Consider the following 24601-nt stretch of genomic DNA (forward strand, 5'->3'; position numbering starts at 1 on the left):
GGGTCAGGCAGAAGTGGGAAAATGTATGATACTTTTTTAGTTATAAAATACATCTGCCCATCTAACTCCCTACTGTACTGTTATGTTATAATAATGCATTTTCACGTCGGTAAAACCGATGGGCAGTTTATTTCAGTTAATAAACAATAAACAATTAACTATAAAAAATAAAATAAAAAATAAAGCTCGGGCGCATGCGTACTCGTCATACTACACGGCACGCCCACCCACCAGTTAGTGTATTTTGGTCAGTGAGACAAATGTGACTCCTTCGTGATTTGTGTGTGAAATATAATAGAACAAAAGTGTACAACTACCCGAGCTATGCGACAGTAAAGGTAGGCTTTTTATACAGACGTGACATTTTCAATCTTCGATGAATACGTCTACCGTCTACGAGAGTCTAAACTAAATCTTAGGCTATGTTCGTCAGGGAAGCATGTTCTTGTTCTTACAAACTTGTTTTTCGTAGTCGCAATTGTTGATCTATGTGCGCTTTCTTGTTCGTTATCAGCTAAAAGTTAATGAAGTCATGGCTGCAGCAGCTTTCTGTTCTAATGTGCACTGCACGTAAGAAAAGAGCTGCTGCTGTACAAATCTTTTCCACACGGTGTCGCTGTGAAACCACAAGCCTTTTGAGTTTAATAGCAAAAAATAAATAGTACAGAGACTAGATTGGTACATAATATGCATAATATACATAAAGGATAATTCAAAAGGTCTATTAAATTCATCAAGACACACCAGCTGGTATGACTTAACGATTACTACATATGATTTAAAATATATTGAATTTGATATTTGTTTGCCTTCTGGAGAGTCATACTGGTTAATCTGTTAGGTATAGTTGAATTGTAACCTTGACAGAATATTAACTTGGTCCAGTTTGACCAGGCCAGGGGCCAGATAGCAGTGCAGTGCCAGTACACACACCGATCTAGAACAGGGGTGGACAGACCAGACACAGTAGACCAAAGTCCATCTTGTTCGTGTTTGTTTGTTTGGTTAAACGGGTCAGTAACTCAGTATGTTTTAGTGAAGTGGAGCGAAAACGTCTGTGTCTTTTTCCTATCAAGGAGAAGAACCACTGACACATGGGGAACCAGACCAAGTCATTCGACTACGATCTGCTGGTCATTGGTGGAGGTTCGGGAGGTCTGGCTGTTGCAAAGGTTCGCTAAACATTTTTCTGAGTTAACTTATACCATAATTACTTTGCAATTTAAATGACCTGCTGCCTATGTAGACAACATGCATTATATTGGTGCAGTACTTAGTTTAGACAGTTTTTGGTTTAGACTAGTCATTAGTCCTACAACTACAACCTATCTCAAACCCTCACCCTAAACCTAACCTCCCACAGGGCAGCACACCTAAACCTAACCTTAACCCATGTCTAACCAATGACTAGTCTAAACTAAGTATGTATTATAGTAGTATTAGAAAGGATGTCCCTTCTCAGTTCCTCTCTGCTTGAAGTTAACTTTAATGCCTGCTGTAAATGTTCCCCCAATGCTCAGCCCTATTCTTTTGTGTAATCTGGTCATTAAACGCAGTCATCATTCTAAAAGCAATGCTCTGAGAATTTTCATATAAATGGCATTGTGGTAAATGGTGCATTTATATAGAGCCTTTATCCAAGGCGCTTTACATAGATTGTGCATTACATTCACACATTCATATACACCGATGGCAGCGGAAACCATGCAAGGCACCAACCAGCACATTATCAGGAGCAATTAGGGGTTCAGAGTCTTGCTCAAGGACACTTCGACACTAACTCTGGGGGAGCCCACAGGGTTCGAACTGGCGACCTTGTGGTTACCATCCGGCCACTCTATACCGCTGAGCCACAGGCACAGCCGCATTTGTGGCGATGCAATCATACATGAGAGAGTATCTCGTTTGGGGAGTTTGGATCATTATTTAACCATCAAAATATCCCTATCTCTCACTTCCCTAGGAGGCCGCGGGGTTCCAGAAAAGCGTGTTGATCCTTGATATCGCGACGCCATCCCCTAAATGTGCAAAGGGTGTGTATTTTAACTTGTGTTCTGCGACGGCTTCTTCTATCAACTGTATACATAATGCTCTTTGAATGTTTTTGTCTGCTGTTTTGCGCTCTCTTATTTATTTCAATGTTCTCCTCAATTCCTTCTCTCCTTTTCTCAACTCCAGACGCCGGAGGCGTTCCCTGCCGCGCGAACGCGGGGAACATCAAGAAGCTGCTACAACAGGCGTCTCTGCTCGGGAAAGCCATTCAGGATTCTAAGAAATATGGCTGGAAGGTTGAAGAGAAGGGTGAGAGAGAGAGGGGGGGAATAAAACAAACATATCAGATTATACAAATTCATTTTCTTTTTCACTTACATTTTTATTGAAGAAGAAAACAGACAAGAAAAAAACCAAAGAAAGAAAAGAAGACAAAGACAAAAAGCCAAGGCTGCATTTTTCATATTACAAAATACATTCAATGAAATCCTATTGCTAATATCGCAGGGCTGAGAGAAGAGATCCCACTTTTCCCACTTTTTATAGAATTTATCCTCTTGTAGTATGAATGTTAGTTTTTCCAAAGCATACAGTTCCTCAATAATGACCATCCATTGATCTTTCGTTGGTGGATCCTGTGGCACCAGCGTCGAGTGATCGCTTTTTTACTTGTTGCTAAGAAGATCTTGATTAGATATTTATCATGTATTAGAAACTCTTCAGGGATATTTCCCAACAGTAGAAAAAGAAACAGTCTGAGGTATCGTTAAAACACAGAATGGTCTCCAAGGTGGAGTGGATATCCTGCCATCAATACAAATTCATTTTTAACACTGTGAAAACAATAATGTGAAAGAGACATTTTTCTTTTTGCTGTCACTAGTGTCCCATGTCTGGAGCGACTTGGTGGAGGCGTTGCAGGAGCACGTGGTCTCCCACGGCTCGGAGACCAGGAGGGAGCTGAGGGACGGTGGGGTGACGTACCTGAGCGCCCGCGGAGAGATAGTGGCGCCGCACACCGTAGAGGTAGACTGGACACATGATTGATTGATTGATTGATTGATTGATTCTTCGTTTGTGTGTCTCCTTCTCCATCATTTGTTGGTATGGAAACCTAAACGTAAAGGACAAAAACCACCTTGGTAGGATTGTGAGAACGGCCTCAAAGATTGCCGGAGTTAATTTCAGTAGTCTTTCTAGAGACCAAGTATTTAAAAATCAGGTGCTTAAGAAAGCCAAGTCCATTTGTACGGACAACTCCCATCCCCTCAGCTCTGAGTTCAAGCTGCTTCCTTCTGGCATTCGCCTTAAAGTCCCAGGGGCCAAAAGCAACAGGTATAAGTTCTCCTTTGTGCCTGTAGCTATCCAGGCTCTAAATGCCGATAGGAGGATGAGGTAACTTGTCACCTGACTCACTTGTATTAATCTTTTATACAACTTTCTGGAAAAGTTATGAATTATAATGTTACACTGATACCTTGAACTGCCATCCTGTTTTAATGTTCTATGTGTACTATGTGCCTTTTTGCTGTGTTTTTGTGTTTCATGTTACCTGCCTGTGTTATGCCTTGCTGTAAACCAAATCGCCCCACGGGGACAAACAAATAAATGAACCTGAACCTGAACCTGTCATGCTTCCGAAGAAGCCCAGCCCATATGGACTTTTTACAGTTTACATAAACAATTACAATAAACCGACATGACGGTTTGCAAACAATGATCAAGTGAACACCAAACTGACACTCCAGATCCTTACGAGGCGGCAGATTACATAATATACAACATAAAATAAAAATACCATAAAATAAAACACACCATTATAGGCCTGTGACAGGAGGAGACACACGTGTACCTATACTTGAAGAGCTGGGATTGTCTTCTAACTCCAGGCACTAGAAACAAACTGAGCTGTCCTAAATAATACTTCATAATTAAATAACCAGTCTTAACTTCTGTCCAACATCTTCCCAGAATAGATCAGGATTTCTTTGTTGCCATTACCTCAATCGATACAACTTCAATATTATATGCATGCGGGGCCGGGCTAGTGGCACAATTTGAGAAGGCCATGTTGTTATTTAGCGTGTCAATCTAATCTTCTGTCTGTCCAAAAGGCAACAGACATCGATGGGAGAAAGACCCGCCACACGGCAGAGACGCTGGTCATCGCCACAGGAGACACATCTCAGTGTTTGGACATACCTGGAGGCAAGGAACATTGTGTCACCAGGTCAGAGGTTAACCCCTTTTGGTGTTTTAAACATTATGTTATAATTTAGCTATTGAAAAATAGCAGATCTACAAGCTCGTAGCGCGCCACCGAGTGCCGCGCTACGAGCTTGTATAGGTCTGCTATTTTTGAAAAATCGTTAAAATGTGGCGCAAATCATTGAATATATATTTCAGAGCGAACATTTTTAACTAAAATATTTGCTTCTGGGGGGGTCCCTGGAACTACATATTTTGAGATGGGGGTCCGTGGCCCAATAGAGATAATTCTGGGGGTCCTTGACATGAAAAAGGTTGAGCACCACTGACATAGAAACATGGGTTTTTCAGAAAGATCTTAGGATTTGAGGTCATTACACACTGGCGAATTATATTCGTGCGAATAATTCACATTTTAAAAAAAACTATTGAAGTCCATGCAAGCTTCCACATCAGTGGCAAATGTGCGAAAATGCGACCGTTTTCGCTCTTTATTTGTTCGCTCTCTGGTGTCGTATTTTGCAGAGATTCGCAGGCGAACTGCATCATGCAATATTTCGCATTTTCAGATCGCTTATTCGCATCGCGTCGCTAATTCGCCAGTGTGTAATGACCTTTAGAAGTCTTTTTTTTTAATCGACCTCAGTCCAAAATGGGTTAAAATAGGGTGCATTTTGCATCCCCAAAACACAGTTTATGGTTAAGGGACACAATAAAACGACGACCTCTGCATCCACGGAATGCACTACTGTACTGTTTTTTTATCCTAGTTTATTTTGCTATAGCTTTAGTTATAATAATCATGTTTGTTTTCTTCTGTTTTCTACATGAATACAACCACATTATAATCATATAAAATGAAATGGGAGTTAAATGCTGCAATTTGTAAAAAAAAAAAAAGCAAAATATGACTCCTATAACGTGGTTGAAGTAGGACTCATAAAATGTCCCTGGGACTCGTTACATTAAAAAGCTATTTACATCACTGCCACGTTGTATAATTCTCCCACAATGCACTGTTTTCAGTATTGTTGTACCGTGCCAATATCCAACTAGTAAACATGAAGAGGTTTGATATGGTGCTACACTCCACTCCACACACACACACACACACACACACACACACACACACACACACACACACACACACACACACACACACACACCTGTCATCATCTTTTCTCCCTCATTAAAGATAGTATAAGAATAATGGACACTCTCCCACTCTCCTTAACCCATTCTGACCTGAGATCAGATTCATACGAGGTTTCCACTGGACACACACTGGTCTGATTAACCCATTCTGACCTGAGATCAGATTAAAGAAATGTCAGTCGTTCTTTGATTTTTCAAAAATAGCAGACCTACAAGCTCGTAGCGCGCCACTCGGTGGCGCGCTATGAGCTTGTAGATCTGCTATTTTTCAATAGCTAAAGCATAACATGATGCTAACACCAAAATGGGTTCCCGTTCAGAATGGGTTAAACGGGCCCAAATAAACAGTCTGCCAGAACAGAAGGATAAACATAATGGTGGTGCAGATGTTCACCTATTATAATTAAACCGCAGCTGTTGCTTTTTGTATAATTTGGCCTCATGGTGCATTTCCTCGTCTCTTGTCAATGGCACTCGTAAAGTCACCCTCACCTCCTATTTGTCTCTCTCTCTCTCTCTCTCTCTCTCTCTCTCTCTCTCTCTCTCGCTCTCAATTTTCTCTCAATTTCAAAAGGCTTTATTGGCATGATAAATATGTTCTACATTGCCAAAGCGTACATACAACAAAACAAAAGTCAACATTGTGCACACAGAGACAACTCACTGCGCACACAGACACCAAACATCCAAACAATAATGAACAACAAGCAATACAGTAACAATGAAAATATTCAAATGTCCACTGGCTGTCCCTCAGTTGATGACAACTCCACACGTATTTTGCTGCCAAAAACTGTGCATTTGGACTGTTCTCCCAGAACATATTGGAGTGATGAGTTATTAATGGTGGATTGAAATTCTTTATATTTTTCTTTAAAGGTAGGGAAGAATGATTCTCTGATGTCTTTATACTTGCATCGCATTGTAACAGAAAGTGTAGTTCCGTCTCCACCTCCCCTTGAGAGCAGAGTGAACACAGTCTGTCTTCTCTAGGCAGCCACTTCTGTCTGTGTCTGCCCTGTTTCTATTGAGTCTGTACATAGTCAACATCTTCCTCAGTTTTGGATCAGTAACAGTAACAATCTCTCTCTCTCTCTCTCTCTCTCTCTCTCTCTCTCTCCCCCCCCCCCCCCCCCCACACCCTCCAGTGATGATTTATTGTCTCTGCGTTCCTCGCCGGCCAGCACCCTCGTAGTGGGCGGGACCGCGGAGGGTCTGGAGTGTGCCGGGTTCCTGTCCGGCCTCGGCCTAGCGGTCACCGTTCTCCTCCTCGAACCCGGTCCTCCGCTCCTCCCGGGGCACGACCAGAAGATGGCCCAGAAGATCCAGAACCACATGTTTGTCCACGGAGTCAATTTCCTCCATCACTACTCGCTAAGCAAGGTATACCGAGACAGAGAATTAATATTCTATTTGGGGTTTTGGAAGGGTTTGGCTGTAATTACTAAAGGATCTCATTATCAGTCAGATAGCGTCCTCTGAAAATATAGAGGATTCTGTGTAGAGGTGTTATTTTGTTAGCCGAGGGACTTAAAATTGCCAGCTGTCTCCTTTGAAAGTACTATAATTTGTTTTTCCCATTATGTGCTATCAATCATCGGATAAGAATAGGTGCCATTTCTGTTGAAATGACAAATGTCTCTCATTTCAGAACAAAAACTCATTCATTTCACACAGAGAGGGGGAGACTGAACATCCTTTTAGGTTTATCTGTCTGTGTGTGTGTGTGTGTGTGTGTGTGTGTGTGTGTGTGTGTGTGTGTGTGTGTGTGTGTGTGACTGTGTGTGTGTGTGTGTGTGTGTGTGTGTGTGTGTGTGTGTGTGTGTGTGTGTGTGTGTGTGTGTGTGTGTGTGTGTGTGTGACTGTGTGTGTGTGTGTGTGTGTGTGTGTGCGTGCGTGCGTGCGTGTTTCAGGTGGAGCAAATTGAAGCTGAAGGTAATCGTAGCTTAGCATCGTGGGAACGGACGTTTCAGGACATTTCAGGTCACACTGTACACGCAGGTCTGTCTCATATGACAACAGGGCCTCCTGGGAGACTGAGAGTGAGTCTGGTGTCTACGGAGGAGGGCAAAACCAAACAGGGAGAATATGATACAGTAGGTGGTACGGTTATTTCATTTCATTTCATTTTGCACATATAGGCCTCTTTTCCACCGGTTGGTTCCCAATGGGAACCGGTTCAGTTCTTTCCCACCGGTTGGTTCCCAGTGGGAACCGGTTCAGTTCTTTCCCACCGGTTGGTTCCCAGTGGGAACCGGTTCAGTTATTTTCCACCGGTTGGTTCCCAATGGGAACCGGTTCAGTTATTTTCCACCGGTTGGTTCCCAATGGGAACCGGTTCAGTTCTTTCCCACCGGTTGGTTCCCAGTGGGAACCGGTTCAGTTATTTTCCACCGGTTGGTTCCCAATGGGAACCGGTTCAGTTCTTTTCCACCGGTTGGTTCCCAGTGGGAACCGGTTCAGTTATTTTCCACCGGTTGGTTCCCAATGGGAACCGGTTCAGTTCTTTTTCGGTCCATGAGCCAGAACTCAGAAATTGGTGGGCAAACTATACCCTATATTAAATTGTTTATAGGATCAATACAAGTTAATTAATACATGATAACCCTTCCACAGTAGTAGCTTTTTTTTTTTTTACTTTCGATTATTTTGCATATTTTCCTATACATAATGCCTCATTTGCATATTTAAAAATGTTAAATTTGTAATACAATAAATCATTGTCTTTGTGTATAAGTACTCAATTGAGGAAGTTTAATGGTGATAAACAATCTAATATAGGTATGGTTTTGCTCCACTCAATTCATAATTAATGATGGTTGGATGTTGGAGTTCTGGCTCATGGAGTAAAAAACAAAAAGAACTGAACCGGTTCCCACTGGGAACCAACCGGTGGAAAAGGGGCCTATAGTACAGTATCACAATACAGTACAAATCATGATAGATAACAATTCATTTCATTTTGTCTTTCATACTTATCTGATACAACCATGCCCCCTTTTGTTTTAATGAAAATGTCTGTTTCTCTGCCTGTTTGTGTTTCAATATTTTTGTATTAACCCATTCTGACCTGAGATCAGATTAATACGAGGTTTCCACTGGACACACACTGGTCTGATTAACCCATTCTGACCTGAGATCAGATTAATACGAGGTTTCCACTGGACACACACTGGTCTGATTAACCCATTCTGACCTGAGATCAGATTAATACGAGGTTTCCACTGGACACACACTGGTCTGATTAAGCAGAAAAAGTCAATACATGAATTTATGACACATGGACACAACATACGACACTTTCTGCCCATTCTGGGCGGGAAGTGAACCCCCTTTAGTTTTTTTCTCTCTCTCTATTAAACACGTGAAGGTTCTCTGAGGGTTAACTTTAGATCAAGATCTATACAACATTCATAAGATCAACCATAATCCCAAAATGGGTTGACTGTACAATAACAGGACAAAAACAAAAAGTATATGCAAATCATAAAATAGTCAGACAGAAAGTATAATACAAATCACAAGTACCTATTTACAGTTTCACACCAAATGGAGTATATTTAGACATCACAATATAGCTGCCCACCATCATCTTTTAGAGAGGAGATACCTCCTCATTGGTGTGTCGTCTAACTGGCCTCCTTAGATAGGTCTTTATTTGTCATTGCAACGTGTACAACGAAATTAAATCACAAAACAACATACTGTATACAAGCTAAAACAAAACACACATGACTTCTTGTTTATGCACAACCCCAGCAGCATTAATGCACAAACAGTAATTTCATCTGTTATCGCACAACAAACCCTTATTGTACTTTAAGATAGCAGATAAAAAAAAAAACTAAAAGTGTCGCAGCAACAGATCATTTTTTAGCAGCATTGAGTGCAACTACCGCTGTGGGATAGAAGCTGTTACTGAATCTGTTGGTCTTGGACTTGATCACTCTGTACCGTCTGCCTGATGGCAACAGTTCAAACAGTGAGTGAGCGGGGTGGGAAGTGTCTTTCATAATGTTCAGAGTTTTTTTATGACAGCGGTCTCTGTGTAGTTCTTCCAGTGTGGGGAGAGGGCAGCCAACGATCTTCTGTGCTGTATTTATGACCCCCTGGAGCTTTTTCCTCTGCGCCACTGGTCACTCCTCGGTCACTCCAATACACATAACATTTGACCACTCGTCCCCTATACGAGGCGCCAAAGGCAGCCATGCTTCGACGAATTCGGGCCGCTCTGTTTGTCCGTCTTATAGCACCGAAGTCCTGACGTAACTCGCTCATCCCTTCGATTCCCCTGGTTCGCGGAAGTAATTTCTCTATGGAGAATAACATTGGCTCATCTTTAAATCGTTTCGTATAAGCGTTGTGGTCCAAAAATAAACAAGCGGTCTCTGCGTTATTGTCAGGGAGGTGTCTCTGTATCGTTTGCGACCGTCAGTCACTCATATATGATACAGTCTGTTTCTAGCGAAAATGTAACTAATTCAGTAGCAGTAACATTAGCGTTTTCTCTCAGTCAGTTGATTCTTCATATCCATATGAGTGAAGCGGCCGGGGTGACATATGAGGCAATCTAAAATCCCCCCTATGGGGATTACAATGCAAATAAAAAGTATACATGAACCTGTGTATTTGCGCCCTCTACCGATACGCCAGACTTCGGTGCTCTATACGAGGCGCCAAAGGCAGCCTTGTCTTATTATCTTTAAATGCATCAAGCGTACACAGTTGTCTGTGTATGTGAACCATGTACAACCCAGATTCGGCACAAACAAGGGACTAAACTCTTTTCGCTCCTATGCCACCAAAATGTGGAACGCCCTACCAACAGTCATTAAGACATGCGAATCCCTTGACTCCTTCAAAACCGCTCTCAAAAGGGCACCTATACGGACGGCTGCAATTCGAAACTGGCCCCCGTAAAATCTGAATCCCCCCCCCCCCTTTTCGATCCCCTCACTGTATATGTTTCTTTTCCCTTTATGATGAATTCCTGTTCTGTTCTTTAACTATATAGAAGTGTCTATTTGTACGTCTCTAAATGTTTTGATGAATTGAACATGGTGGACCCTGTTGTAAACAAGTGTAATGCTTAATTGGGTCGTCCACCACTCACAGTTAACAGTCTTTTGTATTGAGTATGTGCTTGAAATGTACTGTAATTCTGCAAACTGTTAATACATATTTCAATCAATCAATCAACCAATCAATATGCGTCTGCAGGTCCTGCTTGCCGTAGGGAGGGAGTCCCACACCGGTGACCTTGGCCTTGAACGTGTCGGGGTGAAATGCAGCCAGGAGTACGTATACAGTATAGAGATCCATATTACTGTGTATTGATCTCAGGTGACATGTTTGTGTGATCATACTCGTGTGTCGTGTCGTCATTTATGGACATACTTTTCTCCAAGGCTGATTAAAAACCCTTTTGGTGTTATAGCATTACGTTATCATTTAGCTATTGGAAAAATAGCAGATCTACAAGCTCGTAGCGCCCCACCGAGTGGCGCGCTATGAGCTTGTAGGTCTGCTATTTTGGGGAAAATCGAAGAACGACTGACATAGAAACATAGCTTTTTTAGAAAACTGTCAGGATGTAGAAGACATTTTTAGAATCTGATCTCAGGTCAAAATGGGTTAAGTGTGTGTGTGTGTGTGTGTGTGTGTGTGTGTGTGTGTGTGTGTGTGTGTGTGTGTGCGTGTGCGTGTGAATGTCCACAGCACCGGCAGGATCCTGGTGAATGAACAGGAGCAGACGAGTGTGGATCACGTCTACGCTCTTGGCTCGGTTCAGCACGGTCGACCCAACAGCGCCGGTCTGTCCATGACCTCCGGGAGACTGTTGGCCCGGAGACTCTATATGGGAGACACCACACTGGTACTGATTAGCCTCTATTGGACTCTATACAGTATATTTTGTATTGACCTGTACTTTCTTTGAAAAATGTACCCATTCTAACATACTGTACTGTGAATACAAATTTAAAGTCGTGCAGTTTCCCCAGCATCCCTCATAGCATAGAGCGGAGCCCATAAAAAGAAACAACATTGCATGGATGCACCTGGGACGTATCCTCAGTGATGTATCCCGAGGTCATCACCTGGGACGTATCCTCAGTGATGTATCCCGAGGTCATCACCTGGGACGTATCCTCAGTGATGTATCCAAAGGTCGTCACCTGGGACGTATCCTCAGTGATGTATCCAAAGGTCGTCACCTGGGACGTATCCTCAGTGATGTATCCCGAGGTCATCACCTGGGACGTATCCTCAGTGATGTATCCCAAGGTCATCACCTAGGACGTATCCTCAGTGATGTATCCCGAGGTCATCACCTGGGACGTATCCTCAGTGATGTATCCCAAGGTCATCACCTGGGACGTATCCTCAGTGATGTATCCCGAGGTCATCACCTGGGACGTATCCTCAGTGATGTATCCCAAGGTCATCACCTGGGACGTATCCTCAGTGATGTATCCCAAGGTCATCACCTGGGACGTATCCTCAGTGATGTATCCCAAGGTCATCACCTGGGACGTATCCTCAGTGATGTATCCCGAGGTCATCACCTGGGACGTATCGTCAGTGATGTATCCCAAGGTCATCACCTGGGACGTATCCTCAGTGATGTATCCCAAGGTCATCACCTGGGACGTATCCTCAGTGATGTATCCCAAGGTCATCACCTGGGACGTATCCTCAGTGATGTATCCCAAGGTCATCACCTGGGACGTATCCTCAGTGATGTATCCCAAGGTCATCACCTGGGACGTATCGTCAGTGATGTATCCCAAGGTCATCACCTGGGACGTATCCTCAGTGATGTATCCCAAGGTCATCATGGTTTCGGGTCTCCCAACATGATCATACCCTGTACATCGTACCCCTACTTACGTCCCAGTAGCTACCCTCAATCAGTCCCATTAGGGAAAAACCAGGGCCACACAATCCGTTCCTCCTGAACTATACTCTGCCGGGACTGGGAGGTACCATTCTGGCGTGTGGAGGGACTATAGGCTCTGTGGGTTGACTCCTGTCCGGGCCCCTCCTACGTCTCACCAGGTCCACTCCTGCTCTCACCAGGTCCACTCCTAGCTCTCACCAGGTCCAGCCCCTGTGCGTTGCACCAGACTCCCAGCACCAGGCACTTTATTCAGGAATGGTGGATTCTCGAGCCGCAACGGTTCCGCAAGCTCCATTTTGGCCCATAATAAGCATATCGCTTTTGTTGTCCTTTACCAACACGTCCGTGCCTTGGTTGTCGTCTCACACCAGCCACTATGCAGTCTCGTAAATCATGTTTTTGGGTGAGCGTTCGGGCACAACTGCCAATCAAAGTGACTGTACTGGCCAATAATCACAGTCCGGGACTTTGGCAAAACACATAGCAGCATGACATCTGTTAATAGCAGACTGTGGTACGTAGCTCGTGTGGGACAAGTTAACCCCTTTTGGTGTTAGCATTATGTTATGCTTTAGCTATTGAAAAATTGCAGATCTACAAGCTCATAGCTGTAGGTCTGCTATTTTAGAAAAATCCAAGAACGACTGACATAGAAACGTAGCTTTTTCAGAAAACTGTCAGGATGTAAGAAGACATTTTTTTAGAATCTGATCTCAGGTCAGAATGGTTTAATATAGAGAGGTTTATTGATGTCATACAGTCATGACAGGTGCATGTTTAAAATGGCTTCAAAGGCAATCATAGCCAATCATAATCAAGGAGCGGAATTATCCGTTTCATAGAGAGAAGGTTCTTTGATCTTTTTGTTCCGTTTCATCTCGATGTTCAGTGTCCCTACGAAGACGTCCCGATGGTGGTCTTCACCCCGTTGGAGTACGCTGCCGTTGGCCTGTCGGAGGAGAGCGCCAACCTCACGTACTGGGAGAACAACATAGAGGTACGTATATATATATAGTGGTGGAAAAAGAACTCACATTCTTTACGCACAACCTATAAATAAATAAAGTGGCATGGTGCTATCCTTAACCCATTCTGACCTGAGATCAGATTCATACAAGGTTTCCACTGGACACACACTGGTCTGATTTAACCCATTCTGACCAGAGAATCAGATTCTAAAAATGTCAGTCTTTTCTTCGATTTTTCAAAAATAGCAGACCTACAAGCTCGTAGCGCGCCACTCGGTGGCGCGCTATGAGCTTGTAGATCTGCTATTTTTCAATAGCTAAAGCACAACATGATGCTGACACCAAAATGAGTTCCCGTTCAGAATGGGTTAAAAACAAAACGTTACCAGCACTGCTTTAAAAAGCAGTGCTGGTAACGTTTTGCTTTTAAGGATAGCACCATGCCACTTTATTTATTTATAGGCTGTGCGTGGTGTTGGTAACTCTTAACTTTTCCATATGAATTGCAGGTCGTCATACAACATACTGGGGCTCTTTTTTAAATGTTTGTCCATGTTTTGTTTTTAGTTTTTATAGCTTGTGTTTTTTTTTAAATAGGCTCTATGTTTTATGTTGCACTGCCAATAACTGCAGATGGGAAACGGTATTTCATGTTCTTTTGTATGTACAGAGGGAAATGACAAATAAAGTGATTATGATTCTGATACTTAAAAGTATCAATACTGCAATGTAGAAATACTCTGTTACAAGTAAAAGTCCAGAATTTTCGGAACTTTGCTTGAGTAAAAGTACAAAAGTATTCGTATCAAAATGTACTTAAAGTACCAAAAGTAGTCTGTACAGTATTTACAGTATTACAGTATTTAGTTTTTTCTTGTTTATCGCATTTATATGCCTATTTTGTATTGTATTTGGAACATTTACACTAACTATTACACTATTATGTTTTTCGTTTTATATTACTTAATTACTTATTTTCTGTCACTGATATTCTGAAGTTATATCAGTATAATAAAAAAAGTAACAAAAGTAGAATTTAGAATTATTCAGAATGTCTCATTTCAAGTTTTCAAATCTTTTGAAAATAGTAGATCTACAAGCTCACAACGTGTCGCATCGCGTGGAGTAGAAGTACAATTACCTCAACATTGTACTTGAGTACAGTACTTAAGTAAATGTACTTAGTTACTTTTCACCACTGGGTATACCGTATATACAGTATATAAGCGACTCACTGGATATGAAAGTATAAATGATTTTCTTACCATAAATATCTGAACATTGTCCTCGTAGGTATATCACAGTTACTACTGGCCGTTGGAATGGACCCTCCCTGGCAGGAATAAAAACTCCTGCTATGTCAAAATAATCTGCCACATCCCTGACAATGTAAGTATGATATGAACGTACAGTAAGCATGTTTTTTATTAACACCCAGTTATCGGCATTTTAGCCTTGTCGACGTTGCAGGCTTTATGCAAAGGCTGAAAATTTAATTTAGATAGATTGTTACAGTATGTAGACGCCAGGTCGTTATTGACCTGCCATCCTATAGTGTTTATAGTTTTAATGTACTACAGATTAGACCGATGATACGTTCTTGGTTTACTTATGATCCTAGATTACTTATATTTCTATGCATTTGATGTATTACCTTGTGTTATCCAATTGCTTCCTGAAAATCTGGATCCTTGACCTGAGATCAGATTCTAAAAACGTCTTCTACATCCTGACAGTTTTCTGAAAAAGCTATGTTTCTAATCTATGTCAGTTCGATTTTTCAAAAATAGCAGACCTACAAGCTCGTAGCGCGCCACTCGGTTATCACTCGGTTTATCACTCCTAATATGTGTGAATTTAACAGTATCTAATATTTTGGGTCTGACAATGTGTCTGCATGACATGTCTTTAAGGAACGAGTGGTCGGTCTCCATGTAATGGGTCCCAGTGCCGGAGACATCGTCCAAGGTTTCGCTGCGGCCATGAAGTGTGGTCTCACCAAACAACAGCTGGACTCCACAGTGGGAATCCACCCCTTGGCAGCCCAGGTATGTTTGCCCCACAAACTGATGGATGACTCTCACATACACCAGATAACATTTCACCCTATCACAAACAAACCAGCATACTGTACATACTGTTACCTTTTAGGAATAGGGTACAAGGCTTGATATGGTATGATATGATATGATATGATATGACATACTTTTGACTACACTACCTATCTAAGCTTTATATTTCAAATAGTGAAACTAGCAGATCAACAAACTCGCAGTTTCTTTTTTAACGTCTACATTTTAATATAGACAGAGTTTTAAAGGCCTGCGCACTTACATTATTGTACATTATATTACATATTGTAAAAATAATTGTAAAACATACTGTACATACTGTTACCTTTTATAGATAGGTCTTTATTTGTCATTGCAACATGTACAACAACATTTTAAAGTGCCAACCAATCAGTGCATCACATCACAAAAACAACATAAAGCTAAAAACAAAACACAGATGACTTCCTGTTATTGCACAACCCCTGTAGCACTATAGGCATATGTATATTGCACAAACATGTAATTGTAGCTATTATTGCACAACAAACCCTTATTGCACTTAAGACAGCAGAAAGAACAAAACATGTGTCGCAGCAACAGATCATTTCTTAGCAGCATTGAGTGCAATTAACTACCGCTGTGGGATAGAAGCTGTTACTGAATCTGTTGGTCCCTGACTTGATCACTCTGTACCAGATAAAGAAATGTATCTGGGGTGCTGGCTGTCATTTATTTTGTATTTCACATGCAGGGCCACAGCACCCACACACTCTGAGAGACTATTGTGAAAGCCAGTTGAGCACACATTAACTCTCATATCTATCAGGCCTTCAAAGAGCCTCACTTTTCTGGGGTTAATAACAGTTATATAACGTTATTCTGACGCCACGGCCACAAGGTTCAAGGTCTTTATTAGCGTCCCAGAAGGGCAATTAGGTTTACAGCAAGCGTAGTGGTTTTAAAACAATACAGACAATACAAACAATACAGGACGACGACAACAGACATGAGACACCATAGCATAAACAGAGGTCTGGGCGCATCTAGTGCAGGTATAGAATCAAAGATAAAAAAATAAATAAAAAGGGCTACATTCAGAGAAAGTGCTAGGATATAAAGTGCCGGCATAAAAAGTGCTTGTTTCAACATCGTCATCATCGTCAACAACATATCAACATCATTTACGTGTTACTGGCACCGTTGACTGCACGAATCCAGGCAGGGACAAAGGAGTGCTTATATCTGTTGTTTTTGACAACGGGGGCACCCAGACGACGGCCCGATGGCAACAGCCTGTACTCTTTTTTTTTTTATATATATATATATTTTTTTTTTATCCCACGATTTTGTAACCGATTTTTCACCCCTGTGTCAATCATCTACTGTGATCCTAGGCTCTACACACCCTCCGCCAACAGGGCCGGATTTAGCCAGCCCCACTAAGGTGGGGCAGACATCATTTGGGGTGTTTAGACACAGTGGCCAGGTCAGTTTCGTTTGGACAACATGACTTGGCCAACTTTGGCTTTGCAACAATGAGTTCCCTTTTCAGAGTTCTCATTTGCCAAGATGACCAAGTTATTTCTTCTTTTGTGCAACATGGTGCAACGGTAGGGGGTTAGGACACGTGCCAGTGTGGAGAAGGAACTCTCACATGAAGCTGAAGACACACCAATTACAAGGGCTGTCACATACAACTTGTGCAACACAGGAAATGCTTTCTCGTATGTCTTCATGTGTTTAGACACAGTGGCCAGGTCAGTTTCGTTTGGACAACATGACTTGGCCAACTTTGGCTTTGCAACAATGAGTTCCCTTTTCAGAGTTGCGTAGTCTGTCAGCATGCAAAGGCTCCAACAAGGTGGAGTCTATAGAAATCCCTCAGAATAGGGTACAAGGCTTGATATGGCTGTCGTTAGGTCTAAATTCTTCTTTGATAATCTGTTTTCCATTTCTGAAATGGCCCTGTCGAGGATGCTGAGCAAGGATCTTTTGAGAGACTGAGAGGGGGTGATGGTGGGGTTATCAGTATCTGTATAGCTGGAAGCCCTTCAAGGACCTCTGGGGTAGCCCCAAACCTCACTTTGACCCCATATTATTGCTTATAGCAGCTTTAAGTAAAAGTAGCAATACTGCTGTTGTGGCGGTTTATAGGCCGCCGCGAGGAGCTAAACATGAGATTAAAGAGACGCTTGTATGACGCGCACGCACTGAATTCAGGTCCATTCCAGCTGTAGGTTTTACCATTTATTCTTGTCACCACACGTAAGTCACAACAGTTCCCAGGCTTTAGATATAACTGAACGTGGTGTGTTAAGGTGAATAAGAGGTGCGATTGATACGGTCAACAGAATTGTCTTTTCCCACGCTCACCTCCTCTCTCTGTCCAACTTCCCTCACCCAAGTGACAGGTAAACGCCATGAAAACTAGAGTGGCAGCGCCCCAGCCCCGGTGACACGCCCACTACCTAAGCAGTGCCCATTAAAGTGACATACCTTACGTCAATCATAATAGCACATTAGAATGCAACATATTACGGCTCCTACAACTGCAACATATAAATATTCTGTTAGAACTAAAAGTGTGGAATTCAAAATGTACTTACAGTAGGCCTACCAAAAGTAAAAGTACTCATTGTGCAAAATGTCCCCTTTTCCAGATGTATAATAATAATCTTTTGAAAATAGCAAATCTACAAGCTCACAATCCGTCGCATCGTGACACATGGTGAGGTTGTAGATTGGCTATTTTCAAATGCCCAAAATGTATATAGGGCTGAAGTGGGTAATGTATGTTTTGTAATAATAATCTAAATCTACAAAGTAACTAGTAACTAAAGTTTTCAAATAAATAGTGTGAGTAAAAGTACAATATATATATATATATATAGAGTACAAAGAATCCTGCAGAGTCAGCTTTTGAATATTTTGTCTGGATCTCTGCAAGAACCATGCTGGCTTCATTTTGAATACCCTTAGATGTGTATGTACTCTAGCGTTGTTATTCATGCTCTTAGCAATAGCAGCTAGCTTCTTATCCTTCGCTAAGGTGTACTCAAATAATACGGTACAGATATTTTGTAGGCAAAAAAATAAAGGATCCTCATAACTTTTGATTGGGTGGGCAGGACGCACGCCCCCCCCCCCCCCCCTAGAACCGGCCTTGTCCACCAACCTGGTCCCCATATATGGGGGACAAGGGGAGACCAACCTAGTCCCCATATATGGGGGACAAGGGGAGACCAACCTAGTCCCCATATATGGGGGACAAGGGGAGAGCAACCTAGTCCCCATATATGGGGGACAAGGGGAGACCAACCTAGTCCCCATATATGGGGGACAAGGGGAGACCAACCTAGTCCCCATATATGGGGGACAAGGGGAGAGCAACGGACTTGAACTCATGCTTCCTTCATGCCTGAGTGTCCAAGTTGCTCCTTTACACCTGACAGGGGGGAGTTTCCCTGGTTGGACGTATAGCGCGTGGAAGGAACACGTTATTCCAACCAGTTCCTTTCCCCTCCATCAGGCGCCCCGGCTGGCCAGGGGGAGGCAGTTTAGTGACCAGGATTACTGCATGTTTTTTGTGAGGGTATACCTACCCTAGGGGACACGGGGAGAACATGCAAACTCCACACAGAAAGGCCCTTTCACCAACCCTAACCTAACGGCCACATTACTAACCCTGTCCCTAAAACCCTCACCGCCACATGAAGCCACGTAGTCGGAGTAATGGCATGTCGGCGTTATGGGCGGTCCCCAACCGACGACAGAGGCAGCGCTTTGAAGCTTTCTAATGAGATTCTTACTCCTAATTATGCCGTCCGTGTGTCTGAATTATTCATTATAATAGGTCATTTAATCATCTCTGTGTCTTATAGCTTAGCTCTTTGACTGTGGGTTCATTTTCCAAGAAGTTTATTCAGTCTTTATTGAGAGTGTTTGTTATGTGATTTAGTTATTGTAGTGGGAGTTTCTGATATTTGCGAACGCAGTGAGCACTTACTATGAGACCTAGCAGATCATGTCTGTCTGTGTGTGTGTGTCTGTCTGTCTGTGTGTCTGTCCCGCTATCCAAATATGGAGTGTGTTGCATCAGCAATCACTCAGCTCCATATATGGGCACAAAAGGGGCCAGGTCCACTCAGCTCCATATATGGGCACAAAAGGGGCCAGGTCCACTCAGCTCCATATATGGGCACAAAAGGGGCACCATATAAGGAGTCCCCAAAGCAGCTATACGTCCAAAACCCAAATATGTACGAGCTGCGTTCGCTTCCCGCGTTTGCGCGTCTTACTCATACTATTAGTAAGTGAACAACATCAGGAAGAAGCCGGACTGAACCATCAGGATTCGAACTCCATTCTTTTATTGTATATCTCATCACACCAGAGAGAGACTAGTGTCTCCCTCCAGAGCTTCCCTCAGCTCCCCCCACACACATCCCCAACACATATTGTATACTTTCAGGAGTGTACAGAGTTTCAGGAGTAACAAGAGATGGTCATTCCTTAAATGGACTCTATTCTATAGTTAACTCACACAGTTTGGAATAGGTTTAACATGAGTCGGCAGTCTCTAATGAGTTTGTCAGTGAAGAACAGGTGGTTGCGAACGCAGTGAGCACTTACTATGAGACCTAGCAGATCATGTCTGTCTGTGTGTCTGTCTGTCTGTCTGTCTGTGTGTCTGTCTGTCTGTGTGTGTCTGTCTGTCTGTCCCGCTATCCAAATATGGAGTGTGTTGCATCAGCAATCACTCAGCTCCATATATGGGCACAAAAGGGGCCAGGTCCACTCAGCTCCATATATGGGCACAAAAGGGGCCAGGTCCACATATACAGTAACAGCGGGAAAGACACACAGACAGACAGACAGACAGACATGATCTGCAGGGTCTCAGCTGCGTTCGCTTCCCGCGTTTGCGCGTCTTACTGGTAATTAGAGTGTTAAGTATCGTCTACTAGTAGGCTACATTCAATTAATCAATACCATAGTGTTTATATGTGATTTAGTTATATTTCTATGGTCTTCTAGGTGTTGACCACGTTGACCGTGACACAGCGCGCCTCGGAGGCCATGATGGTGAGGGGGAACTGCTGAGGTTAGCCCCCCTCCCTGCTATCGATCGTTGTTGTCGTCAAGGCAACGATGATTGAAGGACAGCGGGGGGGATGACCTGGAGAGGGGCGGGGCAGCAGCGGGATGGCGAGGAGTGGCGACCGACCAATGAGTGACGTCTTTGCCTTAAGCCTGATTGACAGGTGGGCAGAGATTGATGACCCTGCTGTTGACAACGGTTCCTGTTTTTGTGAAGCAACGTCTCTGTTGTATCTATCTACGATGTTTTGTTTTTTGTTTTTTTTTCTTTTTAAATTCAACTGTTTCCTCTTGGCTAAAACCTTTTTAACCCGTTTAGACCTGAGAAAAGATTCTACAACAGTCCTTCTCAAATATTGTCAAGGACCCTCAAAAATATATGTAATTGGCCGCCGAGCCCCATCTGAATATATGTTCCTCCCCAGAAGCAAAGATTTGAGTTAAAAACGTTCGCTCTGAAAGAATGAATATATTCACACATTTGGGCCACATTTCACGATTTTCAAAAAATAACAGATCTACAAGCTCGTGGCGTGGCGCTATGAGCTTGTAGATCTGCTATTTTTCAACAGCTAAAGTACAACATAATGCTTAAAGGACCACTACACCACTTTTCAACCTATCTTCATATAATAGGTCCTCACTAATTATTATTATGAAAGAATGGTTTCTAAACTGCCCACAGCCCTCCTATGAGACACAGACTGAGTAGAAGTGAGAACTGAGTAAAAAAATCGTGCCATTTTATCATGATTATTAGTGAGGACCTATTATATGAAGATAGGTTGAAAAGTGGTGAAGTGGTCCTTTAATACACCAAAAGGGGTTCCCACCCAAAATGGGTTAAGGGCCGCTACTAAATACATTTTTACAGCTCTCAACTTGGAAAAAAAATGGAAAGTTATAATGTGCCAGAGGTGTTGCTATATTAAAATGCTCTCTAAGCTTTAGCGTGTCTGGGATTTTAAAGTGCTGCTGAAGTGTGATAAGACTCTGGGATTTGATGCCTTTATTTTAAATGGAAGAACAGCTTACTTTTACATGCCATGTTCCCACCAACGCTACAGCATTTCGCCCGAAGGACTTAAATGACTTAATTTCATGTAATGGACAAGATAGATAGCTTAAAGAATTACCCAAATTAACTGAGTTCATTTATCAGCTTGGCTGTTGCTTTAATGTTGACGCCCGCTATACTTATTGAGACATTAAAATTACCCCCCACACACACACACACACACACACACACACACACACACACACACACACACTCTGCTGTTCCTTTTTTATATTCTCAATGTGGTTCAGCCACTACAGGGCAAAGTATTAAGTCTTAAAAACCACAGCTTGAATATTAATGCGGATCGTTAAGGGAAGCATGCCATACAGATGAGAAGAACGGAGTGGAAAGGGAGCAGGCGAGTGCCGTTGATGCTACAGCTTCTCAACACCGCAGTCTGCATTTAAGTAAATGTAGCCTCGGTACCCATGGTTTTATTTCTGTTCGCATTCGGCTCAAAAAATGAAAAAGTACAAAAGTCTGTTTATGTAAAACTGTACCTTGTATGAAAATCTCAACTTACCATCTCCCACCTCAAGAAGACAGCAGCACTGGCTGCAGTTCATATTTAAATGTATTTATTTAAATTTAAATACAGTATTTGAAACAGCTTATTATGATACCATACACTTCTACACATCAACTTAAGACATTGCTCACAGGTTTACATCAATATACCCACATCAGTTGGCAAAAAAATCATTTATGTTCAAAGCTCCTTGTGACTGGAACAATCTACCTGTTTTCATTTGTTTAAAACTGTGCTGTCCTCTCATCTGGAGACTAACTCATGTTTCATGTTTTCACTAATCATCACTGTAGCAGATCCATGATGCAATGATCCATGTGTTATGTCCATGTTATGTGAAATGTTGTTTTGTTGCAGTTTTAGTTTTGTTTGTTTCTTGTTTATTATCTAATAATAATCTTTATTGTACCGAAGGATATTTGTCTTCACAATCTGTTCAACAGTTCAACACCCACATCAAAAACAACACAGAGCACATAACACCAAGACAGTACAAAAAAACAAAACATGAGGTCCCCACTGTGTACAGAACCATCCTATCGGCGGGGCAGTTTGTTTAATGCCGCGATGGCTGAAGGGACAAAACTCCTACTGAAACTGACCTTTTTCCATGGCAAGGTTCTGTATCTTTGTCCAGATGGCATGAGGTTAAAGAAGCGATACAGAGGATGGTCAGTGTCATTTGATTTCGAGAGTGCTAGTCGTGTGATGGCGTTATTGTTCATATCAGAAAGTGTGGGTGTAGGAAGTCCGATGATTTTGGAAGCAATACGGGTGATACTGAAAAGTTTGTTCCTGTTAGGCATGGACAGTATGGTGTAGAAACATGCAGAACAGTACAACAGAACAGGTTGAATAATGCTTTTGTACAATAATAGCAGAAGATGAGGAGCAACAGATAATGATCTTAGTTTACGGATTACATGGAGTCTTTGCTGAAAGCGTGACTGGATAGATGTAATGTGTTGATCAAACCTGAGTCTATTGTCCAGTGTGAGTCCAAGATATGTGAAGCTGTCTACCTGTTCTATTGTTTTACCATTAATGAGGAGTGGGTTAAGTCCAGTGTGGGTTGTTGTTTCAATGACCAGTTCTTTTGTTTTGACCACATTCAACTCTAGATAGTTGTCAGTGCACCACTGTGTGAAATGAGAAATGGTATTCTGATAGACCGTAATAGAATATCTAGGAATTGTCTTGTTTTGTTTTGTCTGGTTGAATTGTTTGTTAAAAAGTGTCTTTATGTATGAAGTGTATTTTGTGAATTGCCCTTTGACCCCCTTGAAAACGAGATGGTTCATCTCAAGGGATTGTTCCTAATAAAGAATTTCAGACAAACCCTGTGGGCTCCCCCAGAGTTGGTGTCAAAGTGTCCTTGAGCAAGACTCTGAACCCCTAATTGCTCCTGATGTGCTGGGTGGTGCCTTGCATGGTTGAGCACCACTGACATAATAGAAACATGGGTTTTTCAGACAAATGTTAGGATTTAGAAGCCAGTTTTTTTAATCGACCTCAGTCCAAAATGATGTAATTCCCTGTGAATGCACTGGTATAGTGCTCTGTGCCAACTCTGTGCCAAAGTGCTGATGGCTTTCGAACAATTGGATGCAAATTCTCCAGATTGTCCTTCAGGTCACCTTTCTCTCTCCTCTTGTTGAGATGCAGGGCCGTGTTGTAGCCCAGTAAGTAAGACTGATATCCCAATTACAAGAAGTGCACATTGTTTAGCATCGGGCCTGCAAGGCTGCAAATGGTATTGGATCATGATTTCATCAAGATGTGGCAGTACTGTGTATAGCCTATGTGACTTTGTCTAGGGCACCTGTTGTGAACTTAAGATGCAAGATATACAGTATAAGTCTATCCTCATCAATGTGTCCTCTCATAATATTCTAGGCACAAAGCTATAGTCAATCGACCTTGTTATGTACGAGTAAGACGCGCGAACGCGGGAAGCGAACGCACTCAACTCCATATATGGGCACAAAAGGGGCCATGTCCACAACAAACAAATCACTGGCCCCTTTTGTGCCCATATATGGAGCTGAGTGGACCTGGCCCCTTTTGTGCCCATATATGGAGCTGAGTGATTGCTGATGCAACACACTCCATATTTGGATAGCGGGACAGACAGACACACGGACACACAGACATGATCTGCTAGGTCTCATAGTAAGTGCTCACTGCGTTCGCAATCACTGCGTTCGCAATAAATCAACTCCACCTTATCTATCTTTCCTTTGAAACGTGAGAAACCTCAATCAATCACCCAAAAGTATTCTCTCTAGTGAGCCTAGAGAGGAAAAGACCTTAAAAAAACAACCATGTAAAACAAGGACTTTTAGTTAAGTTCTTCAGGTTCAAGAGGTTGTACTAGGTTGTACTAGAAAAGTAGGAGAGAGAATTCTCCGTACTGTAAGTGTTCTGAACCCCCTGTCACATCATTTTGCACAAACATATATACTGGAAAACATGTCATAGATTCAGAATGCAGTTGTCACATTTCAATAGGTCGAGATAAGCCTCATCAGAGTAAAGGTGTCATCAGGCGTCATCATGAGTCTGAATCCTGTTTTCGACTTCTAATCACGTTCTGTGATTAGGATTCTGTTGTTGACGCTTTATCTCATGGGG

At 42.4% G+C, this 24601-nt stretch overlaps 1 protein-coding gene across 2 annotated transcripts; it reads left to right on the forward strand.

Annotated features, from left to right (window-relative positions):
- Positions 1-262: 262 nt before the first annotated feature.
- Positions 263-23236, forward strand: LOC308310520 (thioredoxin reductase 1, cytoplasmic-like). 2 transcript variants are annotated; one of them, XM_080756890.1, is made up of 14 exons: positions 263-338; positions 1077-1172; positions 1964-2033; positions 2179-2301; positions 2876-3018; positions 4107-4222; positions 6504-6738; positions 7269-7451; positions 10576-10652; positions 11074-11230; positions 13146-13253; positions 14518-14613; positions 15138-15272; positions 20316-23236. In XM_080756890.1, the coding sequence occupies exons 2-14, from the start codon at positions 1095-1097 to the stop codon at positions 20379-20381; spliced, it is 1587 nt and encodes a 528-aa protein (XP_080613016.1). In that variant the 5' UTR covers positions 263-338; positions 1077-1094; the 3' UTR covers positions 20382-23236. The 2 variants fall into 2 exon arrangements, with proteins under 2 accessions (XP_080613016.1, XP_080613017.1); XM_080756891.1 differs by having other exon boundaries at positions 7269-7290; positions 10592-10652.
- The last annotated feature ends 1365 nt before the right edge of the window (positions 23237-24601 follow it).

This window comes from Protomyctophum bolini (genome assembly GCF_963924005.1).
Source record: "Protomyctophum bolini genome assembly, chromosome: 23".
Classification (NCBI taxonomy): domain Eukaryota; kingdom Metazoa; phylum Chordata; class Actinopteri; order Myctophiformes; family Myctophidae; genus Protomyctophum; species Protomyctophum bolini.